Source organism: Pristis pectinata, chromosome 6 (assembly GCF_009764475.1).
Source record: "Pristis pectinata isolate sPriPec2 chromosome 6, sPriPec2.1.pri, whole genome shotgun sequence".
Classification (NCBI taxonomy): domain Eukaryota; kingdom Metazoa; phylum Chordata; class Chondrichthyes; order Rhinopristiformes; family Pristidae; genus Pristis; species Pristis pectinata.
In genome coordinates this window covers 91914174-91942019 of record NC_067410.1, presented here as the reverse complement: position 1 = coordinate 91942019, position 27846 = coordinate 91914174, and the positions used below count along the sequence as shown (strand labels likewise).

At 37.9% G+C, this 27846-nt stretch overlaps 1 protein-coding gene across 3 annotated transcripts; it reads left to right on the top strand.

Moving 5' to 3' along the window:
• The first annotated feature begins 109 nt into the window (after positions 1-109).
• Positions 110-27755, top strand: ttc14 (tetratricopeptide repeat domain 14). 3 transcript variants are annotated; one of them, XM_052018746.1, is made up of 12 exons: positions 110-383; positions 5500-5621; positions 6674-6873; positions 7421-7505; positions 7613-7742; positions 12167-12322; positions 16522-16593; positions 17325-17444; positions 20142-20264; positions 21668-21785; positions 24330-24430; positions 25330-27755. In XM_052018746.1, the coding sequence occupies exons 1-12, from the start codon at positions 238-240 to the stop codon at positions 26291-26293; spliced, it is 2337 nt and encodes a 778-aa protein (XP_051874706.1). In that variant the 5' UTR covers positions 110-237; the 3' UTR covers positions 26294-27755. The 3 variants fall into 3 exon arrangements, with proteins under 3 accessions (XP_051874706.1, XP_051874707.1, XP_051874708.1); XM_052018747.1 differs by having other exon boundaries at positions 166-313; XM_052018748.1 differs by having other exon boundaries at positions 166-383; positions 24355-24430; positions 25330-25462.
• Positions 27756-27846: the final 91 nt, after the last annotated feature.

The window sequence follows — 27846 nt, the reverse complement described above, 5'->3', positions numbered from 1 at the left end:
AAGCCGTGCAGCCACTGCGGACACAGCCAAAGACAATGTTCCAGGTGATCTGGGGCGAACTCTGGGATGTCAAACAGGTCCAAGAGGCAGAGTGTGCGCATGCGCAGTCGACGCCGAACGGCGGGGGATGCGCATGTGCGCTGAGCGGGAGCAGCCCACTGGGCCTTCGCCGTCTTGTCCACGCTTCGCCTTCCCAGGGCAGGATGCGGAGGAGCCTGGTTAGCGTGAGTTAAATTGATGCTGAATATGAACAAGGATCTCATGCGCCAGGCGGTGGGTTATCACGGGCCCACGTTGTTATCCCTTTTGAAAAGTGAGCAATATGAGAACCCAGACATTCAAAGCGTTTCGGCCGAGTTCTTGAAAACAGCGCTGCATCACAGGTAAACGGTATCCGTTTAACTGGGCTTCAGCATCAACACGGCTTCTTTAACCAGCAACACCGGAGCCCCGTGTCGTGGATGATTCAATCGCCGTAAAACAAATGCAACTTATTAAATTATCGAACTTAAACGATTCCCAACAGGCCTGTTGCTTGTTTGCGTGCCTGTTTATTTTCTGTAAACTTACATTTATGGAGTCATGTCACACAGCTTTTTGACTGATTTTCTGATTCTTCCTTGCACGTCCATATGTTGCTGCAGAGTTAATAAAAGTCACTCTTAAGTCCTTTTTAAATTTTCAACTGTAGAATATTTTAAAGAAAAGCAAACCATTTCACTAGTCAGGCTGCAGGTCAGTACGTACTGATGGATTTCACTCAGTTCCTCAATGGTTAGCAATTGTGTTGTTGGTTTGTATCTCGAGAAGAATTTCTGAAAGTGTTAGAACATCAAGGCAACCCAATGGTTATCAGAATGGTGAGGTTGCAAGGTCGGTAGGTGACTCTGAACATGTTAAATTGGCATCCTTCATTAGGATTTACTGTAAGTGCTGTAATCTTGGTTTTAAAATCCTTTATTGACATCCACAACTGTAACTGTGATGCATAACTCCTCCTCATCCCTAATCTGCCTACAGTTCTTGACACACACATGATTAGAACATAAAACATAGAACAGTACAGCACAGAACTGATCTCCAATGGTCTTCCAACCTGGTTCCACTCTTAACTATCCAGCTGTAGCCATATAATTTCTTACAGTGTTTTCTCACCCATTTTTGTTTCACGTCATCCAAAGATATGCTGACAGCTTGTTTGTGGTATTTATACTTGCCAGCTCTCTTGATGCCTCCATTGATGCTTCACCTTTTGTATGGTAATCGGAATGAATGAGTGAACGTTTCTTCAATTTAAAGTATGATTGTACTGGAAGGGGTGTAAAGAAGATTAGAATACAATGTCAATACTAGAATATTTTAGTTTTGAGGAAGAATTGGGTAGACGGGGTGACTTTCTTTGAGGCTAGAGGGAAGTTTAATTGCTGTATAAAAATTGATAAGCCTATATGGAGAAGAATGACGTATTTCCTGTAGTCAAGAGGTCAAAGACCAATGGATGTAAACATAAAATAATTGGAAGAGGATTGGAAGGGCAATGATGGTAGAGGTCTGGAAAGCATGGTGTGGAATGGCACAAGAGACAGAGTCTTGCCAATAAGAAAAGAAATGACTGGATGTGTACTTAGACCTGCGACTTCCATAGATCAAGTACTTGAAGGTGGTATTACATTGAACAACATGGACAACATAGGCAGAATGACCTCCTTTGTTATAAATTTCCTTTAATTCTGAACACTAAGAAAACTCAAGCAATTTTTCTTGACATTTCCAGTAAATTGTTTCCAGTTTCTAATTACGTTGTTCTTTCTGGCCACTGTCTTGTGCTCATCTTGATTCTTTGCTACCTTGGCATTACTCCCTACACTTGTCCCTGAAACATAAATAATTTCTGAGCCTGGGTCAGCCCATCAGTGGTTGAAATCCTGTTTCATACCATTATTTTTTTTCAAGCTTGATTATTTCAACAGTCTGTAGCTATTTTCCAACTTCCATAGACTAAACCTGATTTAAAACTCTGCTGCCCAGATTTAATTCTCACCAAGACTTGTTCACGTCTGTTAGCTTACTTAACCTACTTTTCATAGGTTAGTGACACAATTCCAGTTTTTATTTTCTCAGATTTGTTTCTAATGTCCTTTTTAATCATTAGATGTAGAAGTAGATTCCTACCAGCAGAAACTAGTGTTCATTCATTTGATCTAGTTTGAATTGACAAAAGCAGAAAACATCAACAGCTTAGATTTATATAACTTCAAATGTGAAAAATATCGTAAACCATCAAAGAGATGTCATGAAAACATGAAGACAGAGCCAAAAATAGTGGTTGGGAAGGATGACTGAAATCTTCATGCTTTAAGTTGAATCTTAAATGTGGAAGGCGAAATAGAGAAGTTTAGGATAAAACAATTTGTGAGGTTGAGACAGCTCCATGATTTGTGGTGGATTGATCCAGAAGGAATTAGGTTGGTCAGCAGTCCAGAGTTTGGTGCCAGTTCCAGTGATTGGGATGTTAACAGTAAAAGCAAGGAGGCAAAGCCATAAAGAGTTTAAAACACAAACTTAGCATTTTAAATTGTAGCTTTCAAACACAGTTTGTGGGAAAATGCAGATAGCAGTAGTTTTGGTTGAATAAGTTCATGAAGAATGAGGACAAATGGGAAGAGTTTTTAAATAGTCAAATCTGGAATTAATAGAAGCAAAGGTGAAGATTGAGCAGGAGTTGAACTGAGGTAGGTGCAGTATCACACTGGCAAAGGGGAAGACATGGATGCAAAGCTGTCCTGTTGATTGAATTGGACTCCAGGGTTATTACTGATCTTGCTACATCTGTGATTGAAGCTAGGGAGGGTAATAGCGTGGATTTCATAAGTGGATCATAGCCTGATGGGTTAAGCACAGTGGCCCAGAGAATACCATATGTAATTTGTGCTTTGACAGGAACAAATAACCAATATGAGAGCTTCAGATGGAATGAAGGAAAATGGAAACATAAGAGACTCTGCAGATACTGGAATCTGGAACAACACACACAAAATGCTGGAGGAACTCAGCAGGTCAGGCAGCACCTATGGAGGGAAATAAATGTTGACTGTTTATTTCCCTCCATAGATACTGCCTGACCTGCTGAGTTCCTCCAGCATTTTGTGTGTATCACTGATGGAAAATGGAAGTGTATCTGAGAAGGAAGTGATGAGATTCTTAAAGTAAAATACAAAATGCTGGAAATACTTATCAGGTTAAGCAGCATCCATGGAGAGAGAAACAGAATCTCAGGTTCACGTTTAGAAGAAAGGTTGTCACCTGAAACATTAACTGTTTCTCTTCTCACAGATGCTTCCTGATCTAAGTATTTCAGTACCTTCTCTTTTCATTTCAGATTTTCAGCGCCTGCGTTTTTAATTTGCTTCTCAGCGAGTCTTTAGGACTTGTTTCAAAGGCACGAGGAAGCTGGGGTTGGATAATTGGTGACAACAGTTTGGAATGGCTATTCCTGATGTGAGGGCAACAAGTACTGTGTCATTCACTTGAGGGTAAAACAAAGTTTTTAGATCAACAGTTACATGAGAAAGGAATCAAGGGACCAAGACCAAGTTGGCCTATTTAGAACTTAATTTTTCAGATAGTTCCCAACAATCTTTTAAGTCCACAAGGATGGTAAAGCCCAAATTACTTATGTGAGGGATCTGTTGATGTGGTGTATATTTCTTCATCCTAACAGCCTTCTCAAGCTCCTTCCTAACAATTATTCTTTGGTTACACATTATCCATACCCTGTGGCTGACTGCATTGTTTTAGTGTAAAGCAGGACAGTTTGAATTCAACCAAACCAAAGAGGTCGGTGACTAGTGGTGTTCTGCAGGGATCGGTTCTGGGACCCCTGCTCTTTGTGATTTTTATATACGACTTGGATGAGGAAGTGGAAGGGTGGGTTAGTAAGTTTGCAAATGACATGAAGGTTGATGGTGTTGTGGATAGTGTGGAAGGTTGTCGTAGGTTACAACGGGATATAGACAGGATGCAGAGTTGGACAGAGAAGTGGCAGATGGAGTTCAATCCGGAAAAGTGTGAAGTGATACACTTTGGAAGATCAAACTTAAAGGTGAGCACAAGGTTAATGGCAGGATTCTGAGCAGTGTGGAGGAACAGGGATCTTGGGGTCCAAGTCCATAGATTCCTCAGAGTTGTTGTGCAAGTTGATAGGGTGGCTAAGAAGGCGTACGGTGTACTGGCCTTCATCAGTCGGCGGACTGAGTTCAAGAGCCACGAGGTAATGTTACAGTTCTATTAAACTCTGGTTAGACCACACTTGGAGTATTGTGCTCAGTTCTGGTCACCTCATTATAGGAAGCATGTGGAAGCTTTGGAGAGGGTGCAGAGGAGATTTACTAGGATGCTGCCTGGATTAGAGAAATTGTCTTATGAGAAAAGGTTGAGCAAGCTAGGGCTTTTCTCTTATGAGTGACAGAGGATGAGAGGTGACTTGATAGAGGTGTGTAAGATTATGAGAGGGATAGATAGAGTGGACAGCCAACACCTTTTTCCTAGGGCGACAATGGCCAATACCAGAGGACATCTGTTTAAGGTGAGTGGAGGAAAGTTTAGAGGAGATGCCAGAGGTAGGGTTTTTTAAAACACAGAGTGGTGGGTGCCTGGAACACACTGCCAGGGATGGTTGTAGAGGCTGATACAGTAGGGAGGTTTAAAAGGCTCTTTGATAGGCATATAGATGTAAGAAAAATGAAGGGTTATAGGCTGTGTAGGAGGGAAGGGTTAGATTGATTGTGGAGTAGGTTTATATCGGTCGGTGCAACATAGTGGACCAAAGGGCCTATACTGTGCTGTACTGTTCTATGTGCAAACATAGAAAGAAAGAATTTGTTGAATGTTAATTAAAAACTGTTGGAACATTTCTGGAGAAAAATCAATGGTAAATCTGTTTGCTACAACACAGATTTTCTTGAATCATTTGGGTGGCAGAGTGATACAGCTAAGAGAGCTCTTGCTTCACAGCTCCATTGACCTGAGTCAATCCTGATGTTAGATGCTGTCTGTGTTTGTATATGTTTCCTCCCACCATTGCAAAGAAGGGTAGGTTAATTGGCCACTGCAAATTGCCCTAATGTGTAGGTGAATGGTTGAATCTAGGGGAGAGGGGTGGAGGTGTGGGGGCATTGTTGCTGGGAATGTTGGGGTAATCAGTTATAAGGAAAACTAATGAGAAATGTAATTGTTCTGTGAGCCAGCATGGACTCAATGGGCCAAAATGGCCTTCTTATTAAAAGGAAATGGAAAATATGATTTTATATGAAAACTGACAATCTTTTGACTGTATCTGATTTTAATGAGCTACTGGCTCAAGTATAAATTCAAACATTTTTGAATGAAATCAGTCAATCTGCTTAATTTCATGACATGCCAATTTTTAAATTATGAATGGTTGGGCAGTACCACAACACAGAATAATTAATTTTGATATAAAGCATTACTGTTTTGCAGAAAGGATAGAAGAATTGATAATATTGGCATACAGCAGTTCATCGCAAGAAAAGCAGACCTTCTGTTTGCTCCGTCGTGGAAATCAACTGTTAGTACTGAACTGAATGATGAAGAGACAGAAGGTGATTTTTATACGAGAGTTGCCTGAGCTGTTATTTTATGTCTATTTTTGGTGTTTCATTAACTTGGGTGGGGGGGGGGGGGGAGGAAATTTCTGCATTTGATTATAATAGCCTATGATCTTCTGTAAATATTTATACAAATTTTCTTCCCCCAACTTTTGGACAAATTGACCCTCCTTTCCTCCTTGTTTTCATAGATCCTGTAAATTTTCCTGCCAAACTTGTAGGAAGAAGAACTATTCCTCTATTTCTGCCTTAAGTATCTTGAAGTAAATTAGTGACTGTCCAAGAGTATTCTGAAATCATTTTAGTTAGAAGTGATTCCTGTGGGTTAATTTATAACTTAAGAGACATGAATACATAAACCAGACCGGTATTTGTCTGGAGTACTGAGGGAGTGATGCATGCTTGAAGTCCAAATGAAGGGTCTCAACTTAAAGCATCAACTGTCCATTTCTCTCCATCGATGCTGCCTGACCTGCTGAGTTCCTCCAGCATTTTGTGTGTTGATCCATGCTTAAAGTGTTGGCTTTCAGAGGAACCAACTACAACTCTGTTGGATGCAAAAGACATACTTGAAGAATATGTTCAATGTTTATTACTGAGCCAGTGACAAAGACAGATGATCTGCCCATTTATTTCATTGTTGTTGTGGGACCTTGTTCTGTGCAAATTAATGTATGCATTTCCTGCATAACAATGCTGACAGCACTTCTGAAATTACTTTATTGACTGTGAAGTACTTGTAGACATGTAAGCTATTTGTCCAGGGATATCTACTCTTTTTTATAATTGTCCTTGGGAGCCTTGACTCTGAGCAGGACAGGAACAAGTACGCAGATCATATTTTTATCGATGTAGAACTGAGGAAATCAGTGATAATTTAGAAAATTTGCTAACTCATTTGAAAATGTTATTCTAATTAAGTAACCTTTTAGAATATATATTATGCTCCTTATTTCGTATAGACCTTGATTTGGGATAAAAGTATAATTAATGGGTTTGTGTTGATTGATATAGAAAGAAATATTTCAATGTCTTTATTATTTCAGATTATTATGCAATTATGCCTCCTTTGGAACAGTTGATGGAGGTTCCAAGTGATGACAAAAGGCAGTACTTCTTCCGTGATATTGAACGTGGGGACATTGTGATTGGACGAGTTGCATCTATTCGTGAATTTGGGTTCTTTCTAACATTGATCTGTCTTGGAGGGGATCTCGGCCGGGACATTGAATCCTTGGAAATAACGGTAAGATAATGACTCATGTATCTTTTATTACAAAAAGGTAATATTGTGAAAATGATGCACTTAATAATAAATGGATCAGCATATATTTGACAGGGATGAGAAAATACTTGCCAAATCTAGCCACATTTCGAATCTACTTCTCCTCTGACTTTTAATCGTGTATATAACTTGAGATGTAAAGGAATATATTATGAGCTCTGTGATGAAATTTGTATCCTTCATGTTTACTTCATTCAATGAGTTGAACAGTCAGTTGGGTCATCAATGTGCTAACCATACCAAGTAATCCTAAGGCTTCTAATCGCTTTCAGTAATGCTTTTTCAAAATTATAACTTTTATCTGGCCTGTAATTATTTGAGGAAAGTTGCAATTAATTGATTTTTCTTCAAAGAGTTGTGAAAGTTTAAAGACTCAGCACTCATGTTTCTGTACACAAAACTATTATTTTAATCAAACCTTCTTAATTTGCCCTGCTCTGACTTTAGGAAATCTAAAATACATAAAAGAAAATTGAACAATGTATTAATTAAAATGTTGCTATTATAGGCACTTTGTCCTGTAAGAGATGTACCTTCACATGGAAAACATGAAGATCCTTTGTCTTACTTTCAAGTAGGAGATCTTGTAAGAGGTACTGACAATTGATATGAATGCTTACTGGAAAATTGTTGTCGACTGAAATGTTGCTCTCAACCTACTGTACATCTCTGATTTCTTTAAAAAAAATCTGTTTTGCAGTTGTTGTAAAAGATGTTGATCGTTACCATGAAAGACTTGCGGTAACTTTGCGCCCTTCGGTTCTTCCAACTCGCCTTTCTCATTGGAAATTGGGTGTTATCAGTAGCGAAGATCTTCCCACATACTACAGGTACTAAAACAAAATACCACAGTGATGACCTTTATTTCCCTTTTCCCCTCCATCAACCTGAATGATAGCTTGTATTGTTGGTTTCTCAGTATGGTTTATGTATGTGTGTATTTACGTGTTTTCCATCCCCACTAACCCAGCTCCAGCAACCACGTCACATGAGACCTGCAGCTTAGTGGTCAGAATCTGTGGTCGAGGTCCTAATCCCGAATGGAAACAAGTTAATCTTCCACGTCAATGCCAGAGTTGGAAATGACACACACCTCTGGAATGCCATGATAAGCAAGGAAGAGTTAGGAAAAGTTAACTGCATTGGTGTGCTCTTCCTGATGAAATGCTTGGAATATGGCCTTGTCATAATCAACACCTTGTCTCATCAGAGAAGGTGGTACAAAACCCAAGGACCAGATATCGCCACCTGCTGAATTAAGTCATAGGGCAAGGACCGCAAGGAGGACGCATCACTTGCTCAGTGACAGGTATAGGTGACCCTTTATGGCAGTTCGGCTCACAGAAATTAGCCCTTACAGAATTAATAAATCATTACCCAACAATTTGAGATATGGAATAAAATTCGCTCTCATGGAATTTGTGTGGGGAAAAATGTAAACCAATCAACACAAAATTGCTTTTCAACTCATGTTTCTTGATGCACACGCAGATGATGTGGCTTTGTGTTATGAAAAGTTGCAATGTGGCCTGTTTTCTAGGAAGGCAACCCCCACCCCACCCTCCATAATGCTGGGATCGCCTGTATTGATGACTGGTGGACCAACCCCCATATATTACAGTTTGTCATCTCTATCAACCCTGGTCTCTTAGTGGAGATGAAATGGGAATGCTGGTGCAGGATAGTTAATGTCAAAAAGCTCAAAGATTCTGGAAAGAAAGCTTGACTCAGTTATCATCTCAGACAACCTACTGACTTCCAATTAAATGGAGCTGCACATTGTTTGCAGTATCTGGTCTGCCCTGAAGTACCCATAATTAACATTTTGTGAAGAGATATTTGGCTTTTCTGCCAGAGAGCTATGCCCTTTAGCAATTCCACCTTGCATTTTTGTTCAAAGGTCATTAACTTGAAATGTTAATTTTGTTTCTCTCTCCACAGATGCTGTCTGATCTGCTGTCTACCTTCAGTAATTTTTTTTTGTTTTTATTTCAGATTTCCACATCTGCAGTTTTTGTTTGCTTTTCAGAAAACATCAGAATAGGGTTCAATGATATCAATGTTGAAATCCAGGGCTTAATTAATCATAAACACAAGGCCTCTTGGACTGAAAACTTGGAAAAATGGAGACAAACTAATCTGCAAGCATAGGTCCAACAAAGTTTTGTGATCTTAATGATAGATGGTGGGTAGAAGGAGCTCAGGGGATCCAGCAATAAGCCAAAAACCACAACAGGCATGGATTCTTCAGCACTTTCAGGACTATCCAAAACCTAGACACTTAGGGATCCCCTGAGCCAAGGACGTAGAACCAGTCATTGCCAGCTGGCAGGAGGTCTTATGAAGATCCCCTCAATCAAGACACAGTCTTTAACTTAGTACTTCCCCCAGTCCAGCAAGAGGCGTTTGAAATACAAGAAGGTATCTGGAGCAGATTAAATTTCTGCTAAAGCATTAAAACATTGCAGAGGAATGCTACTGGCATGAAATGCAGAGGGAAGGCAATTGGAAGGCTCTTCCTCCATTCCCTCCTCTCAGAGTCATATTCCATCCATCAAGAAGAACAATGGATATGGTTTTCATTCTGTGATAAATCGAAGAAAAGCGTTAGTAGCAGCACCAACGACTGTACTGGGCCTTCTTGGCCTTAAAAGAGTCTAAGACTCTGTCAACCGAGAGGGATTATAGAGCAACTTTCTCAAATTAGATAATGCTCAGAAATTTATTACCATGCCATGGATGAAACCTGATATTACGAAAATTGTGATCCTGTCCAACAGGTCCACCAAAACCAGTTCAGGCTGGGCTCAATCAAAGCTGTGTCATTGCACCAGCCCTCCTCTTCTGAGCTGTATTACTGCATCTCGCCTCCAAAAAGTTCCTTGCTGGAAGAGAACTAATTTGTAGAGCAAACAGAAAACTATTCAGTTTTCTTCATCTCCACTCCAAACCAAGGTTACCCTAACCTGAGTCATTGAATTACAGTACTCAGGCAATGCTTGAACACATTAACATTCAGAAACTAAACTCCAAGTCATTGCTGAACTACAAAAATAAGAAATAGTAGCTGGTGAAGGCAGTTCGGCCTCTCATTATCTGTTTTCTCGTTTATCTCGGCATCATTTTCCAACAGTAACCCGTGGTTCTTTTAATATCCAAAAATCTATTGTTTTCATGTGAAATAGCTCAGTGATTGAGCCAACAAGGTCTCTTGAGTAAAGAATTCCAAAGATTTTTTTCTATCCTCTGGGTGAAGAAATTTCTTCTCATCTCTGTTCTAAATGGCAGCTCTTGTCTTAGTACTGTACCTCCTGGTTCTAGGCACCCTAGAGTGAAAACATTCATCACTGTATAAACATTGCCAAGCCCCTTAAGAATTTCATATATTTCATTAAGATCATCTGTCATTCTTCTGAACTATGGAGTGTAGACTCAATCTGATAAATCTATTGTCATGTGATAAAGCCTCATCCCAGAAATCAGTCTGGTGCACCTTTGTTTTGCACTTTCAATTGCAAGTATATCCTTTCTTGAGCATGAAGACCATACACAATGTTGCAGGTGCGGGCTCAAGGGGGTCCTATGTAATTACAATAACTGGGGTAACAGTTCCTTACTTTTGTACATGAATCCTCTTGCAGTAAAGGCCAACATATCATTTGTCATCTTAATTGCCACGTTGTACCTACATGTTAACTTCCAGTGATTCATCTGTAAGAGCACACAGGTCCCTCTGAAGACCAACACCTTTCAGTCTCTTGTAATTTAAAAAATTATTCCACTTTTCTATTTTTTTTTACCAAAGTGGATGAGCTCACATTTTTCCACATTATATTCTATCTGCCATATCATTGCCCATTTATCTCACCTTTTTTTAAATCTCCCTGGCACTTCATCCTCCATAAAATCCACAATGGCACCCATGGACCTTAAATGGAAAGAAATCATCCTTGATCCCAAGGGACCAATTAAGAAGAAAACATTTTAAGCAACTTAACATTTGGTATATGATGCAGGCATCCTTGAAATCTAATGTAATAGCATTTGTCATTAAATTTCAGTGTTAAAATACAATCCAAAATATAGTTTGAGATGATTTTTTAAAAATTAGTACATTTTACAGAATAGTACTTAAAATATTCATTCAACTTATAATTTGGCTTCTATTGATTACTAGATGAGTGCAGAATTTCTCTGAATCCATCAGCATCATTTAATCAGCTGATGTGCTCACTTCCTAAAGTTTCTGCTTGATTCAGGTATTTTTCGCCCTTTCTGACAGAGAAGCTTACATTTTCACCTGCACGGTAAGTTTAAATGACAGCACAGATCAACCCCAATGGCGTACTCCCTACCTTGATAGTGGCACAGGGGTGATGCAAAATCGATTGAGACAGTTTTGTTAAATGAAATATTTACTCCTACTTTTATTTTGACTGGAAAAGAAGTAACTTTTCTTGTTGATGCAGTTCTCTCCCATTCCTTTCCTACAGAATGTGTACAATAAATTGTCTGATTATATAGCAAATTGCTATGCTACTTTACACGCACCACAGTCTTGATAATCTGTCTTGGCTGATGGAGAAGCTCTTGTGCCTCGTGTATGTGGCAAGTTGACTTGAAAGAAACTGGTTGTGCAAGAGACTTGTGGTACAAAGTTGAACTTTCAGGCAAAACTTCCTTATGTTTTGAGAGGACATGATTTTAGTAAAATTTGTTGTTAAAATGTGTTTGGTATGTAATTGGATAATTTGATTCTATAAATTACCAGGTTTTAAAAGAAAACTGGAGGTGCCATTGTGAAAATTAGACCCATAGCTTCCATTTTGCACTGTTTCTTCATTCCCTGGGTGATTTATAAATTGCTCCTTCAGACATCCTGACCAGCTGCCTTTGATTTATTATTAATGTAGATGTAATGTAGAATCCTCTAGATTCCCTCAACCTTTTAAAGACCTAATGTTTTGGAGGCACTTCAAAAACCATGAAATATTTCTGAAACGTGGGTACTATTATGCAGTTCAATACAATTTCTTTTACATCCACCCACCCATGAGGGCAGTTGTGACTTTTTTTTAAACATCTCTTCCAAGAGACAGCATCTCCTTTACTATTGGTGTTCAGTATGAGTCATTTGCTCCTCACAACGTATCAAATAGGAGCGGATGATGATATAGTTTTCTATTCTAGTATCAGAAACTGATTCCTGCTATGGCTTTTAACATTTTAAGATACTTTGCTTTCTTATCCACAGGCGAAATTCAACACTGGACAGTCATGTTACAGAAACATATGACAGCGTTTTACACCACACACTTGGATTTGCTAATCCATCAACAGTTGAATATTTATTGGGCAAACTTGGAATTAGTGAAATTGAATCGCCATCCCTGATGAGAGGGTTGCAGAGGTGAGATTTTCAGAATTAATATATTTTGAGGCTGAGTTTCAAAAGATGAAATATCTGATGTAACAATCAATTTAGAATTGCAATATTTTTCAGTTTCAATTGTTTGACGCTTTCTTACCTTTCACTCCAACATCACAAATCTTTATTTGTCTTCTTCAGAAACTGAGGTCAAATTTGCTTATGGCACCTTTAAGAGCAGGTATCATCTAAGACACTTCACAAATGGTGTAAAGGAGGGATTTATTAAGATGCATTGCTGGACAATTGATGGAAGGGAGATTTGACAAAATAGGTTTAGAGTCGAGCCTCATAGAGTAGGATCATGTTGGTTGTCACGAACCAGCAACAAAAGAAACACACTGAGCATGATTCAGTGTTAAAAACTATTTTATTAATCACTACTTATGATAATACGTAAAATAAAAGTAAAAATGTTAGTATGTTAGAATTCAAAAATGTTAAACTTTGAACGTTAACCCCAAAACTAAACTCTTCGTGTGTGTGTGACAAAGTCCCAAACTCCAAGTTCCGGAATGGTTCTTAAAGTTCAGTTCCGCAAGCCATAAGGTGAAACATGAGCAAGGGCTTCTTCAACACCCACCGTTGTCTTAAGATAAGACATAGATGTAGAGAAACATAGAGAGAGTAAATACGAAATCCAAATGTTCCACGATGGAACCCAAACGACACTTCAGTGTTTACTTGGTAGTGACTCCCTCACCCCGAAAAGCATCCGAATCGTGGTCGTCCACACACAAATACCTGTTTCCTTCTACGGGTCAGCAACAAAGTGAACTCCACCGGATTACTTCCAACTTCCATACATGGATTTCAGTAGCAAACACAGTTATTGTTTCTCATCCATCGATAGAGAAAACAAGCAGGCTGGTGTCTCTCTCCCTTCTCTCTCTCTCTCTCTCTCTCTCTCTCTCTCTTCTAACTTCTTCAACAACGTCATTACGTCCTTTATCTTCTATTGACGTAAGCACGCCCCACACACACATACACACACACTCTCTATCTTAAAGGGACTTTCACTGAGTCTGTAACATGGTAGATAATTCTTATTGCCATTGGTAGGGTGAAGGAAAGTGCAAATGGAAGGCAACATTTGGGAGGAAAGGATAGTCCAACCAGATCTAAGAGAGGCTCTGGAGAGATTTGCAGGCAAAGATTTAAAATGTGTTGAAGAACATGGAGTCAGATGAAGATGGGGCAGAATATTAGTGATGAAAGTTTGGACAATTTGAAGTACGTGGAAAATGGATGAAATGAGGTCATGTTAAAGTCATACAAGTTGGAGATGCCAGAGGTATGTTCTGGAATATGAACAGCTGAAGAACTGAGTTAGGGGCAAAATACAGAATATTATTAGTAATAAATGAATTTAATGTTTCAAATAAGAGGTTTCAACATTAAATAAGAAACCAAATCTGGACTCAACCCTTCAGTTTTCCTTCCTAATCCACTGCTATCATTCTGGGCTTGATTTCCACTGTGCCTCTGTTGAGATCCCCAGAAAAGCACCAATCCCACTTTCCCTATTAAACTTTTGCTAAATCTCCCCATGTAGCTTGCTTACGAGGGCTAAGCTTTTCAACCATTTTCTCATCCATTTCAATCCACCAAGTGCTGATCCTGTGGACTCTACTAATGGATCCCTTATCTGTGAACATCTTCCCCCAAACACTCTATTCACTGTGGAAAAGGGAATTTCCCATCCACAATTGGTTTGCTACTATTGACTTGACAGAAACTTGGTAGATGGGTGATAACACCCTTTCTGAAATACACTTCATGTCCCCTAAAGTGACACCTCCATGCTTGCTGATACCTTTGCCAGCAGTTCCACCCAAATCTTGTGGAGGGCACGTGAACTTTGTCATCCATATCCTGTTCCCACCATTCTTGTGGCACTCTCTCCCTTGGCATCTCTTTGTTCCAATTCCCTTGCTATTATCTACTGCCTAACCAAGTCTTATAGAATTTTTCACAGCTTTCCTACCTCAGCTTCTGTACTAAGCATTCATTCTCAGTGATTTCAAATCACCACATTCTCTGTGCTCTGAGTTCACTAGTTGCTTCCAAACCTGTATCCATGGTTAAGTCTTTGATTTTTGCCATCGAATGTGAGCTTGCTATTCCCATAGTTTTAATCATAGATGTTGTTTTCTTTTTACTGCTTCCTTCTATCGCTCTACACCAATATTTCTTTTTCTCGCTCTCAACGCCATTTCCTTCTCTGTATATCCTGGGAGAAGAACTTGCTCCCTATTTGTTTTTAATTTTTCTCTAGTCACAACATTCCTGCAGCCACTGATGCCACCTTCGATGTCTGATTCTCCTTTCAGGCCATTACTGTTATCCGTTATGATAGTAGCAGGATTAGGGCAGCTGGCCTCTTGAATTCAATGTTTATGGACCAGGTTTAGCCATTCACCATCAGTTCAGGTGGATAAGATTATTAATCCTTTTGTCTACCAAAAACTTTACTATACCAAGGTAATCTTGGTTGCAAAGAGAACTCTGGTTTCTTTTCGGTACTGCAGACCTTTCTTAAACAGTGGTGATCAAAACCTCCTCTTTCTTTTTGGCCTGTCTTTGACACAATTGACCACGTTGGGTGAAACCATGCATACCATTTCCATTCTTATCTACCCTGTTATAGTCAGAGAATTGTCTGTAATGGTTTTCCTTTTAGTGCCCACATGCTAATATCCAGTCTCTTTTAAGGATCCTTGCCAAGCCCTGTTTTTTCCTTCATATCCTGATAACCTCACCCACCCTGCAATGTCACCAAAAACACTCTTGGCTCCTGGTTAAGCAATGCCATGATTTAAAATAAACCAATTTTTGTTTTTTAAATACCTGCATGGCCTTATTTCTACCTGCTTAATCTCTAATTTCCTCCAGTCTAGAGTTATAGGTTATCTGAGATGCTCTAAGTCTAGGCCCTTCATCATCCCTGAATTTAATCATTACAACATTAGTGACCTGGCCTGCAGTTGCCAAACCTGAAACTTTGGAACATATTTCTTATGTTTGGTAATGCTCCAGTAAAGCTCCCTTAATTTTTTTTTTTTGCTTGACTGAAAAATGTTTAAATCTTACTGATGTTGGTGAAATGCTAGAAATTGTGATGGATCCAGGACCTTTGTGCAGGCAATGTAACAATAAAGAAAAGATAACTGAAGATATCAGATAACAGATAGCAAGATAATGATTGATATTTATGGAAAAGAATTCTTTATCCTTTATTCTCGGTTGGGTGATATTTGCATCAACATAACTGCATTGACCAGCTAAGCTTGCACTGTTGTATTGCTGTGTGGGGGGAAAAACACATAGAAACAGGAGTTATTCAATGTTGTTGATATGAAAGTGCTTTGGACATGTGTCACTAAGCTATGGTATCTGCGTCACACTACATTCAAGTCAAATAAAAATAGAACAAATACAAATTAAATAATGTGCTACTGATAGTTTTAATTTTGGAAAAGAGCCAACTTGCGATAAGAAAGATCCATTAGGTTACTAGAAGCTTTTTGAATTTTAAGATGTTAAAATTTTGCTTTTCACTTACATAACTGCAACTTTTTTAGTGCTCTAGGTCAGTAATGACTTCATTTCTGTTGTGGCCTTGGATGGAAAACAGATATCATACGTAATTTTACTACCAATGATACTGTCATGCAACAAAATATAGATGCTGGAAATCTGAAATAAAACAATGCTGGAAATATACAGCAGGTCAGGTAGCACCTACTGAGTGTTTCTGGCACCTTGTATTACTTTCAGATTTCCAGGATCTGCAGTTTATTGATATTTTAATGCTGTGCCTTCTGATTTGCTACAAAGCCAAGACCATGGAGCAGCAATATAAAATGTTCAATTTAAATATCTTTTCAGGTTGTTAGAAGTTTGTTTTCTTGTTCTATCCCGACACTGTTTCTGTATAAGAACTCTGCAACAACTTGTTAGGTTGATTGATAGTTGATAAATTTGTGGCTGTTCATAGATTTCCACAGTTGAATTCTTAAAATGACAAGTAAAAATACTCTTGCTGATTTATGCTTTAGTTCGTAAGCATTCAAGGTTACCCAAACTGATGAGGTAGTCTTACAAATACTGCTTATTCTAAAATAACATGCCATAATTTTCATGTATGAAGTTTGATGATTCTTTTCTTTCTTCAACAGCAAAAATTTTATAGGAGATGATTATGCTGCAGCTTTAAGGAAAAAACAGTCAGCATCTTGGGCATTAAAGTGGTATGTGATTACAGTTTGGTTAACTTAAAAGGATGAATGGTAGTAATTTTACCCATTTGATCTAAAGTGTATAACTGATCTGTGGATTGGATTGCTCGCAAGGAAAGCAGATACAAACTTTCATTAGCTCTTCTTTTGCTTACATAATGTTCAAATTGTTTATAGTCGAAGAAGTAATATAGCAATCATATTTAAAAGATACTATTGGTTAACTTTTGTAATGTGTGAGGACAGCTGACAAAAAGCCATCCGAGAGCAAGTGGATTGTCAAAATCTACTTTTGTGATATCTTCACTGAAATTGGTTTATTATTATTGTCACGTGTATTGAGGTACAGTGAAAAGCTTGTCTTGCATGCTGTTCATACAGATTGCACAGAGTTTAATTCCTGATATATGGCTTATATGTTTATATATGGCTTCTTATGTTTCCTTGTTATTAACATTACTTATATTTAGCCAATGGGTCATTTTTCTGCAGTAGAACTATGGGGAAGTAAGCAACATAATGTTTTCTTTCCCTGGTGATCTTTCGATTTAGAATATCCAAAAAGTGAATTCCAATCCCCAATAATGTAGCTTTAAAATAATAATTTGATACCTTCACCATAATGTTTTATTTGAATATTCAATAAAATGTTGATAATATATCAACTTGCCTATTTGAATCATTGGAAGAAACAAATTACTGAATATTTTGTATTGAATTGAATTTATGCTTATTTCCCACAGTGTCAAGGCTGGGGTGGACCATTTTAAAGCAGGACACCATGTAGATGCTATGAATGAGTACAACAAAGCTTTAGAAATTGACAGCAATAATGTTGAAGCTCTTGTGGCTCGTGGTGCTCTGTAAGTATATGAGAGATTGTAGATGATTGTAGAAACACTTAATTGGCCACGCTGATCTTAACACACTTAATATTTTTAAGAGTTATGGACTTAGATCTATTCATGAGGATAAACATAGCAAATGGTGTTGTCCAAGCAATGTGTCAAGCTCCTGAATCAAAATAACACTCTGAGAGTTTCGCAGTTGGCTTTTATGTCTGTTTTAAGGAGGCCAGGATTCTAATTGCTACTGAATGACTGCTGTTTGCATTGTGTACAAGGGTAGTAAATTATATTGGGCTCTACTGTGAGGAGCACATGGTTCAGCAGTCCACTTGTTCTAGGTTTCACTTGAATGACCAACTGATGCAACATGAAGAGTCATACCAACATGGATCACCTTCCAACTGAGGAAGGGTAACAGTGAAAAGCAGGAAGGAAAAAGAAATCACATTGTGTACACTTCTGAAGACCCATAATAAAAACAAAAAAAGGGTTGCAAACAGTAGGTCAGGCAACATCTGTTGGGGAATAAAAGAACAAAGTTAACATTTCAGATTGAAGACCCTTCATCAGAACTGGGAAAGAGAGAAAACAAATTAAATTTAATGCAGAGAGGGCAGAGGAGGGACGGATAGGGCACGGAATATCCAGTGCCGGTTGGAAAGTGAGCTGTGTGGAAGACACATTGAGTCTGTAAAGAGATAAAGGTAGGTTACACAGGAAAACATCTCATTTTTTTTAGAAGAATAGAAATAGCCCAATATCATGTCTTCCATACAACTCACTTTCCAACCCGGCTGCAGATATTCTTTTTACAGAGAGTTGTACATTTCTGGAATTCTCTGCCTCAGAGAACTTTGGATGCTCAGTCATTGATAGTTTTTTGGACTGAGAGAATCGAAGAATATGGTGATCAGGCCAGAAAGTAGCATCAAGGCACAAGACCAACCACGACTGCAAAGTAGGCTCCTGGGGCCATTTTGTCTACTCATCCCATGTCTTATGTTCGTGCAGTCTTACAGTTTGGTTAATGTTTGCTTATTCAAGATCTAAGGATTTAGAAGTTCTTGTCTCAAAACAGAGCTCAGGTTTCTTTTGATTCCTCTTGAGCAACTGAATCGGCAAACTACACAAATAGCTTGATTAGGTAACTTTATTCAGCAAATAACTAAAAGAAAAAAGAAATTAGTAACTCAAGTAATTTTGGTTAACTTTTATTGAAAAACACTGACGCTGGAGGAACTCAGCAGGCCTGGCAGCATCCGTGGAGAGAAGCGGGTGGTCAACATTTTGGGTCAGGACCCTTCTTCACGACTGAAGATAGGAAAAGGGGAAGTCCAATATATAGGAGGGAAGAGCAGAGTAGTGATAGGTGTTCAAAAGAGGGGAGGCAGGGTGGGCACAAGGTGGTGATAGATGCAGGTAAGAGATAGTGATAGGCAGGTGCGGGGGAGGAGGGGAGAGCAGATCCACCGAGGGATGGGTCAAAGGTAAGGAGAGAGAGGTATCAAAAAAGAAGCTAGGAGTGGGAAGAAGAGAAGAAACATGGTGGGAGGGGTGGGATGTGGAGTAAGGGGGTGGGGATTACCTGAAGTGGGAAAATTCAATGTTCATGCTGTTAGGCTGCAAGGTTCCAAGATGGAAAATAAGGTGCTGTTCCTCCAGTTTGTGCTTGGAATTCTCCTGCAGTGGAGGTGGCTGAGGACTGACATATCAGTGGTAATGTGGGAGGGGGAGTTGAAGTGACTGGTAGTGGGGAGGTGCAGATCGCGGTGTTGTTTGAGTTCCTCCAGCATCATCGTGTTTTTCATCTAGATTCCAGCATCTGCAGTCCTTTTGTTTCTCTTGGTTAACTCTTAGCTACAGATCTAATTTGCCTTTTGTAACTACAGCTACAAACCTAGTCTAACTCAACTAAAAGAACAAAAAATCAGACTTCTTTATTTGCTTCTCCACTAATAAATCAAACTCAAGCTTGCATGCAATTCACAGTAATACTTATCAGCATTTAACAATTAGCAGCGCTGCTTGTGTATTCTTAACCACTCAGTCTTTGGCCGCCAGGGAGTTCTAACACTTCGAGACATGAAGGGGTATCAAGGTCGCCAAGCACTGGCTGGTCACGATCCAGCCCATGGAGAAGCTCCAATACATCCCTCAAAAAGACTTATTATACTGTTCAGGGTCTCGTTGTCCCCTACAAGTGAATAACAATTCCATATAAGGCAAGGCCACCAATACGCAATATGCTGGAAACCACCACATGATTTCCAATAAACTTCTCAGACAGGCCTAATTGTGTAACCACAGCCTAAAATGAAACTTAAGTCAGCCATCTTGTTGACATATTTGGCCATTATGTAGCTATTGCAACAGGGAAATCACTAATCCTGTTTCATCTTACCACAGTTCTACAAACAGTTTCTACATAATTTGTAAATCAATATGTGTACTCTGTTTAAAAGTAATGTGTTTTGCTCAAACATTGTTACCATTTAATTTGGAGATGGTAGTTTTGGTTAAACCCTGTGTCTGGAGTAATTTGTATGATTTTTTTCATGATAATTTGAGGGGGCCAAATAACTTCAAGTATTCCTCCATGCTTTTCTTTTAAACATTTTACTTTCACTTGTGAGATTACTAACTGCAAATAATTCATCAAGTAATACTTTTTGTGATGGATCTCATTAATATTTGTTTCTCTATTTATTTTAGCTATGCAACAAAAGGAAGTCTAAGCAAAGCTATTTCTGACTTTGACTTGGCTTTGGAAACCTGTCCAACACACAGGAATGCAAAGAAATATCTCTGTCAGACTCTAGTGGAAAGAGGAGGCCAGTGAGTGTGAAATTATTGTATTCGATATTTAATGTTATGGTTGATAAGTTGTATGTACTATAAATTGCTCTGTTTTATTAAATACAATAAGAGTTAAAACAGTTTCTGGTAAGAAATGGGTTTGAGGATGCGTGATTTCACTACAGCACAGACATCTCATTGGTCTCCATTTTTAAGTAATATATTTTGTTTTTTTATTTTGTATAGTATTCCAGTTTTGCATTATTTATATTTAAGCGGCAGCATTTCTGGCAATATGGTATTGGTTTATTACTGTCACTTGTACTGAAGTACAATGAAAAACTTGTCTTGCATACTTGTTCGTACAGATCAATTCATTACACAGTGCACTGAGGTAGTACAGGGTAAAAACAATAACAGAATACAGAGTAAAGTGTCACAGCTACAGGGAATGCAGTGCAGGAAGACAATAAGGTGCAAGGTCACGCAAGGTAAATTGTGAGATCAAGTGTCCATCTCATTGTATAAGGGAACTGTTCAATAGTCTTATCACCGTAGGATAGAAGCTGTCCTTGAGCCTGGTGGTATGTGCCCTCAGGCTCCTGTATCTTTTGCCTGATGAGAGATGAGAGAGGAGAGAAGAGAGAATGACCCGGGTGGGTGGGGTCTTTGATTATGCTGGCTGCTTCACCAAGGCAGCGAGAGGTATGGATAGAGTCCATGGAGGGGAGGCTGGTTTCCGTGACGCGCTGGGCTGTGTCCACAACTCTCTGCAGTTTCTTGCGTCTTGGGCCGAGCAGTTGCCATACCAAGGCCTGACACATCCAGATAGGAAGCTTTCTATGGTGCATCAATAAAAGTTGGTGAGTATCAAAGGGGACATGCTAAATTGCTTTAGCCTCCTGAGGAAGTAGAGGCACTGGTGAGCTTTCTTGGCCGTGGCATCTACGTGGTTGGACCAGGACAGGCTATTGGTGATGGTCACTCCTAGGAACTTGAAGCTCTCAACCCTCTCAACCTCAGCACCATTGATGTAGACAGGTGCATGTACACTGCCCCCTTTCCTGAAGTCAATGACCAGCTCTTTTGTTTTGTTGACATTGAGGGAAAGGTTGTTGTCATGACACCATGTTACTAAGTTCTCTGTCGCTTTCCTGTATGACTCATTGTTATTTGAGATGTGACCTACTACGGAGGTATGGCATAGATAGTGAGAAGTGAGCTATAACTTTTGGCCCACCCTGCAACTAAAAGTTCAGATAATTTCAGCATCTTTGGAATTGCTCAGAGCATTAATACTGTGGAGTTCAGCTTGCTGTGGTGCCTCTGAAAATGCTTAATTTTGAGGGTAATGTCATATTGTCACTCTAAATCAGCAACCATTCTATAACTTTTTTTTCAGGAAAGTAACTGATCACTTACTCTTTAAAATATTTTAACAGGTTAGAGGAAGAAGAAAAGTTGGTGAATGCTGAGAATTGCTATAAAAAAGCATTGAATCTCGATGAAACTTTCAGTGAGGCTGAGGAAGCTTTACAGAAGTTAAGGAAACACATGCAGGTGATTTACATAGTTCAGTTCTATCTTTAATATAAACAGTTACCACTGTTCTTTTGCCAGATTCACTCAGAAAAGACTATTAGATATATTTAGCAAATAAAACTAATGGCACGTTTGTGTGAGATGTGTACTGTTGCATTTCAATAATGGTCAGATATGGAATATAGGACTTTAACCTGCTACATGGAGAAGTCCTGACCATCTTTTGGGCCATTCATTGAGGGGAGTTTACCAGTTGGGAGAGAAAAAAACATTGCTACATTGGTCAAGTTTTTTCTTGATCAACTTTTAGGATGGTTTTTGTGGAGAATGGAGGATAGATGATGATGCACAGTTGATTCTGGATAGCATTATTGTTATCACATGTTGAGGTGTGCATTTGACTTTGTTTTTACCTTGAGACTATGAAAGAAAATGTCTCTTGAGAGAGGTGACTTTTCTTGCTGATGTTGGATTGTTGAGGAGGTTAGCACTATTCTCATGCTAAGTTTATACTGAGAAAACTAACAAAACAGTTTACATCTCTAACTTGCACAGTTACAACAAAAGACATGCCTTCCCAATTACAAATCTTCTGTACAGTTAAACCAAGGAAGTATTGCTTAGCACATCAAAGCTGGAGGAACTATGTTTTAGAAGATTTTTCAGAAGGGTGTTCAATATTCTGAAGAATTAAAAATTTGAGGGAACCAGATGTACTCTCCAGTTTAAAATTTTTCTTGTGTTCCGAGATTAAATCGCTTCTCTTATGGCCTACAAGTTTTCAAATGTTACACAATTTTCTAGACTTGTCCGGCTATCAATTTGGACAGGAATTGACATTTGTGATCGAGAACAATCTAGATAGTGATTTCATTGAGGGATGGAAAGTTTGAGGACAGGTGACAACAAGAACCTTCTTGTGTTTGGCTCAAATGCTTAATCTCTGTAAATTGCCTGTCTGTCCTTGATAATATGGAGCAGGAGAACTCAAAAGGAATTCAGAAAAAAACATATTAGGAGAAGAATTGTAATCAAGCACAATCAATATTACCATTACATTTTGTGTTTGGAAAGGCAAGGAATCAATGGTTTGTTTGAATTTTACTTTTGTATCTTGCACTATTGTATGTTTTGTAATTTCTACCTTGAAGTTGACAGGTTTTTCATCTGAAGTAAATCCAAAGTATTAAAACTATTTGTAATGTCAGTGATTAAAGGCAAAATATTGCTCCTTGTGATCTATCCATATTAAGTACTTGTGTGGTTGCAAATAAATTCTCTCAACCAATATGTTGTGTAAATGAATGCACGAATGCTTTAGAACCAAAAATACTCAATTCAATGTTTTAGATAGTTCAGCAGTATAAGTATGAAAATTGAAGTGTCACTCTTATCTTAGATTTAAGACTAATATTTGTATAATGCATTTAATGACCTGGAGATATCGAAGATCTTTTGAAGTGTGATGACTATTGAAATATGAGAAAGGCAGCAACCAATTTCTGCACAGCAAACTCTGATAAAGCAGTGTTGTTAACTAGATAATTTTATTTCATGATGTTGTTTGAGGGATAAGTAGGCTTGAATCACAGCACATTTCTAGGTTGTTCAGGATTTCATTCTGACTAATGTTCTCCTGCTCCCCAGATGTTGTAAAGCCCCTTTATTGTCACTCACGTACCTCTTTCCTTTTCCTTTCCTCCCCCAGAAAACACATTAACTTTACTGTATGTTAACTTTAATGATTCTTTTTGTTTAATATTGTGAGAAGCAAATCAGATTTCCATGTTTTGTACTGATGCCTTGGCAAAATCTTAGATATTATTTTACGTAAGTTATTTTTAGTTGGATGGTTTCATATTATATAAAAAATTTTCTTGCATTACTGATTTTTTTTTCCCTTGTTCTGTTTCTTTGTGTGCATTTTCTTTCTGGGGCAACGGCTGCTGAAATTTATTACACACCACACCTGATCTGAACTGGATTCTGCTGCACAAACTTGGTTTGTACTTTGGTCATTGGGGAACAACTGGTAATACATGGTGATTTTGGTTTGTTTTCTGAAACGCATTTTGGTAAATTCTACAAAATCTTTATTTAAAATAATCATGATTAAATGTGTGATATTCCATGACTCCCTTGCTTTGTTGTTTGCTTGGTTTACTTCTCTGTTGTGTAAACGTTGTCTTTTGATTTTCTATGGATTTTCAAATTGGACATTTTTTATTTGCCTATTTTGTTTTTTCACTACAAAATGTTTTAACTTGTTGTACATACTGCTTTTATATATACTGCTTTCTTCCTTCTTTGGTTGCCCGTCTGTGTTTCTTTGAAATTCATTTTTTTAATTGCCTGTCAATGCTTCCATTAAACCTAATGTGTTGTTTCATATGCTCTCTTGATTAACAATTATACAAATCATAACATTTTTATTACTGATCAATATTTGGTTATTATTTGTTAACTTAACATGGTTTTCTGAATATAATTGTTATCAATGGTGTTGCTGACTGAAAACTGAATGCAATTTTGCCGCAATTTCATGATGACTGGGTATAAAAGAAATCACTTGAAAAAAAAACAAAAGAAACGAGAGAAGAAGAGAAAAAAATCGAGGTGTCAAGTGCAGAGAAATTGCGTAAGCTGTTAAAAGAAGAAAAAAGGTAAATTTCTCAGAGGAGTGCAGTTTATGCAGTTGTGCAATGCCCCATGAGAAAATGAGATCTGGAAAGGTAGGATATAAAATGTGTGAAGAATTTACATTTTGTTTTTGGCTGGCATGCAACTGATCACTGGTCACAAATTTAAGCTATCTTTTACAGATTTCAATATAAAGGTTTATCTGTAGAGGATACTAATGTTTATTACAAATTAGTAACCATGACTTTAGTCTTTTGTACTAGCCTTTGAAATTGAAAATACTTGATTTGTTTTAAAATTAGACAAATCCAAAATGGTTCACTTTGCTACTTGTTTGTCTATCCCGTACTTTTAAAAGGACTCACACAATGAGCTATTTAGAAGCTGACTGCAAAGGCCTGGAGATGTAGTTCAATTTTTTAGATGGAGAGCAACCTTACATTTTTTGGCTTTGTGTGCACCATTGATCATGTATAAAACCTAATAGCACAGGATATACTATACCTTCCCTACCAATAGCTTTGGGTATGTAAACCTTTTTATTTGTGTTCCTCAAAATTGAGAATTATTTAAATACTCCCTTTGTTGTTAAAATGCTCAATTGATTGAAGTGAAATTGATTCTATGATTGAAAACTTGACCTTGGAGATAACATTTGACATTTCAAACCCTATTCTAAAATGACAGTTAATTGTGATGTGGTTTGTCATCAACATACTGTGCAATTATTCAGAAGTACAGAATGTTTAGTGAAAGTCTTGTTCTTTTAGTGGCAGCTAATCTCTTGTAATTCAAAAAATAATGGCTTGGGTTCTGAGTTAGCAATATCTAGCTTTCAAAATAATGCGTACATTGAGGTAAAAGAATTCTGTCATTTGATTCTGTGTAGGAGCAATTTTATAATCTGTACATTTCCATTTAGAATGAAGAAAAAAAGAAAGAAATCAACTTCATCGTCTTCACCCGACTCACCTGAGTCTTCATGGTCTAGTTCATCATCTTCACCTGAACGTTCTAGGAAACACAAATCAACAAAGAAGCGACAGAGAAAACGTTCAGGTTCCTCACGTAGTCAGAAGAGGCGTTTAAGTAAAAGTTCATGTGATGAGAAAATTTATCATATGCATACCAATAAAAAAGAATGGTATACTCCTCCAGCTGATACTTCAGCTTCCTTTCTGAATCAGAAACAGGAAGTAGCAAAGTTGCTGGAGAAAAATGAAAGTCCAGTTGACCAATGGTCAGAAATCATGGAGAAAAGAAGGTACTGTTCAGTTTCTTCATCATCAGTTGAAATTTTAGATCCTCTTGAAGGTAGGTCTGAAGATAACAGAAACTCTTTATATAGTTCAAGAACTCATGATAGTCATTGTCAGCGTGACAAAAGGCACAAAACAGATACAGGCAGGGGACTGTGTGACAAAAAATCAAATGACCAAGACAAAATTAGGAAGTGGAGTCAAGAATATGAATTTGATAATGAAAGCATTAGTAAAACGTATGAAAAAAGCAATAGGAGCTACTTTGAGTCTTCGTGGTCAGAATATTCACATTTATCAGGTGACAAGTACCAACATGAGAGGAAAGTTTCTCAGTTAATTAATTCCAATAGCAAAGATGAAAGATGTGATTATGGAAAAAGTGGAGATGGAAGAAAGAACTTTGTACATGAAAGTAGCTCCAAGGACTGGAGAGATGAAAGTGTAGATAGACATTACAGGGAAGATAAAAGGGAAAATTCCAAAGAAAACCCTCATAATCATAATGCTGCAACAGGGAAGGCAGTGAAAAGTATGCCTCAAAACCTGCTGGAAATTTTCAATCAAATTGCAGAGTTTGAGAAAGGCAAAGAATATGGAGGGGAATGTAAGCAGAAAAACAAATAGGTCGGCACTGTGGCATGTTTTTCGAAGAATAATTTCCAACAATACATATCCTTGTGAAAAGAAGTTGAATACATTGAAGAAACAAATGCCAAGTTGGAGTTGTGAATTCACTTCGATATTATGCCCTCACATTAAAGTATGCATTACCTGATTTATTTGGATTACATAGGTGAGTTAACTCATTTGTTGAGAGTTTGCTTAGGCCTTTGTTAATTCCTTAGTTGCTTAATTATTTCTTTTACATCTACTTTAACAACTAATGCAGTGATCACTAAGAAGAGGTTAGTATTTGTCTTCATGTTTTTCTTTAAATTGGTTTCAAATATGGTTTGTTAGAGTTGGATTGAATTTTAGGGTATTATGTAGTACAGAAACACAATTCCATTGTGGGGAGATAAACAAAGAAATGTTTTAGGTCAAGGGCCCTTCATCATAATTGGAAAAGTGGGAAAACAAGAATGTTTTAAGTTGCAAAGAAGGGGAAAGGGTTGAACACATCCCTGTGATGGAGTAAGACCAAACTTGTCAAGGTATCAATTACTTTAAAAACCGGCAGTTGGAGACAGAAGGGGGAGAAAGAAAGTAAATTCCAACAGGAAGATGTGGCCATATCTGTGAAACGGGGAAAAACTGGTGGTCACCTGAATTGTTACGTTGTGTCTGACAGTGACAAATTTCAGTTTTACAAGGAGAAAGATGCAGATAAGCATTATGTTGCAATATTAAGCAACATCTCCTTCAACCTCTATTGAGTGTGCACCCCACTAAATTTAAGAGAGATGGCATTAAATATGGATACTTCGTTGGTATTCTACCATAGGCTAGGAAGGTAGGTAGCACAGGAGTTTATCAATTATAAATATTCAGCAAATTTAGCAAGGGGTGGGGGTGGCAGGTTCAGAAAGAGATGAGCAATGCAAAAAAACGTTATTTTCATTACACAGAAATGTGATTCACTTGGAAAAGTGCACAATGGATTTTCTAGACTCACCACTTACTGTATATTCACTATGTAAAACATAAGAAAGAAGGATGTACTTAAGGTCTTGCTGAGTAAAGTGGGAGGAATGAAGAGGGAAAGGAAAGGGAGTTTTCTTTCAAAGTAGGTCAGTGTCTTAAAAACATTGTTAATTTTCCATTAATGTGCCTCTAACCTTGGTTCTGATACTACACCTGTAACGAGCCATAATTTTATACTATATTGCTGCATTCTGTTAAGTAAATAGTTTGAAATTACTAGCTTTCCTTCCTCAGAATATGCATATTTCAGAATACTTCAATCCTATTTGGTCCTTATTGATTACAGGTGCATTATCATTGGCCTACAGTGTCACACTTGGCTATGGATGGATTAACTTTATTGTATTAAATATTACTGCATAATGCAGACTATATTGTGCCATGCTAAGAGTTTACTTTCAAACATGGACTGTTAAATTAAAAAAAATACGCACTGTGTGCTAATGATGACAGTCATATTAAAAAGATATGATCAAATTGTGTTTTTGTCTTTCGTTTTATTTTAATTAGTACATGATTTCCAGTTTTAAATC

Coding starts and splice junctions, on each gene's coding strand:
- ttc14 (XM_052018746.1), top strand. CDS start 238: ATGCTGAATATGAACAAGGATCTCATGCGCCAGGCGGTGGGTTATCAC. Junction 7,743..12,166: donor GATCTTCCCACATACTACAG/GTACTAAAACAA, acceptor TCTTATCCACAG/GCGAAATTCAACACTGGACA. Junction 21,786..24,329: donor AGTTAAGGAAACACATGCAG/GTGATTTACATA, acceptor TGGGTATAAAAG/AAATCACTTGAAAAAAAAAC.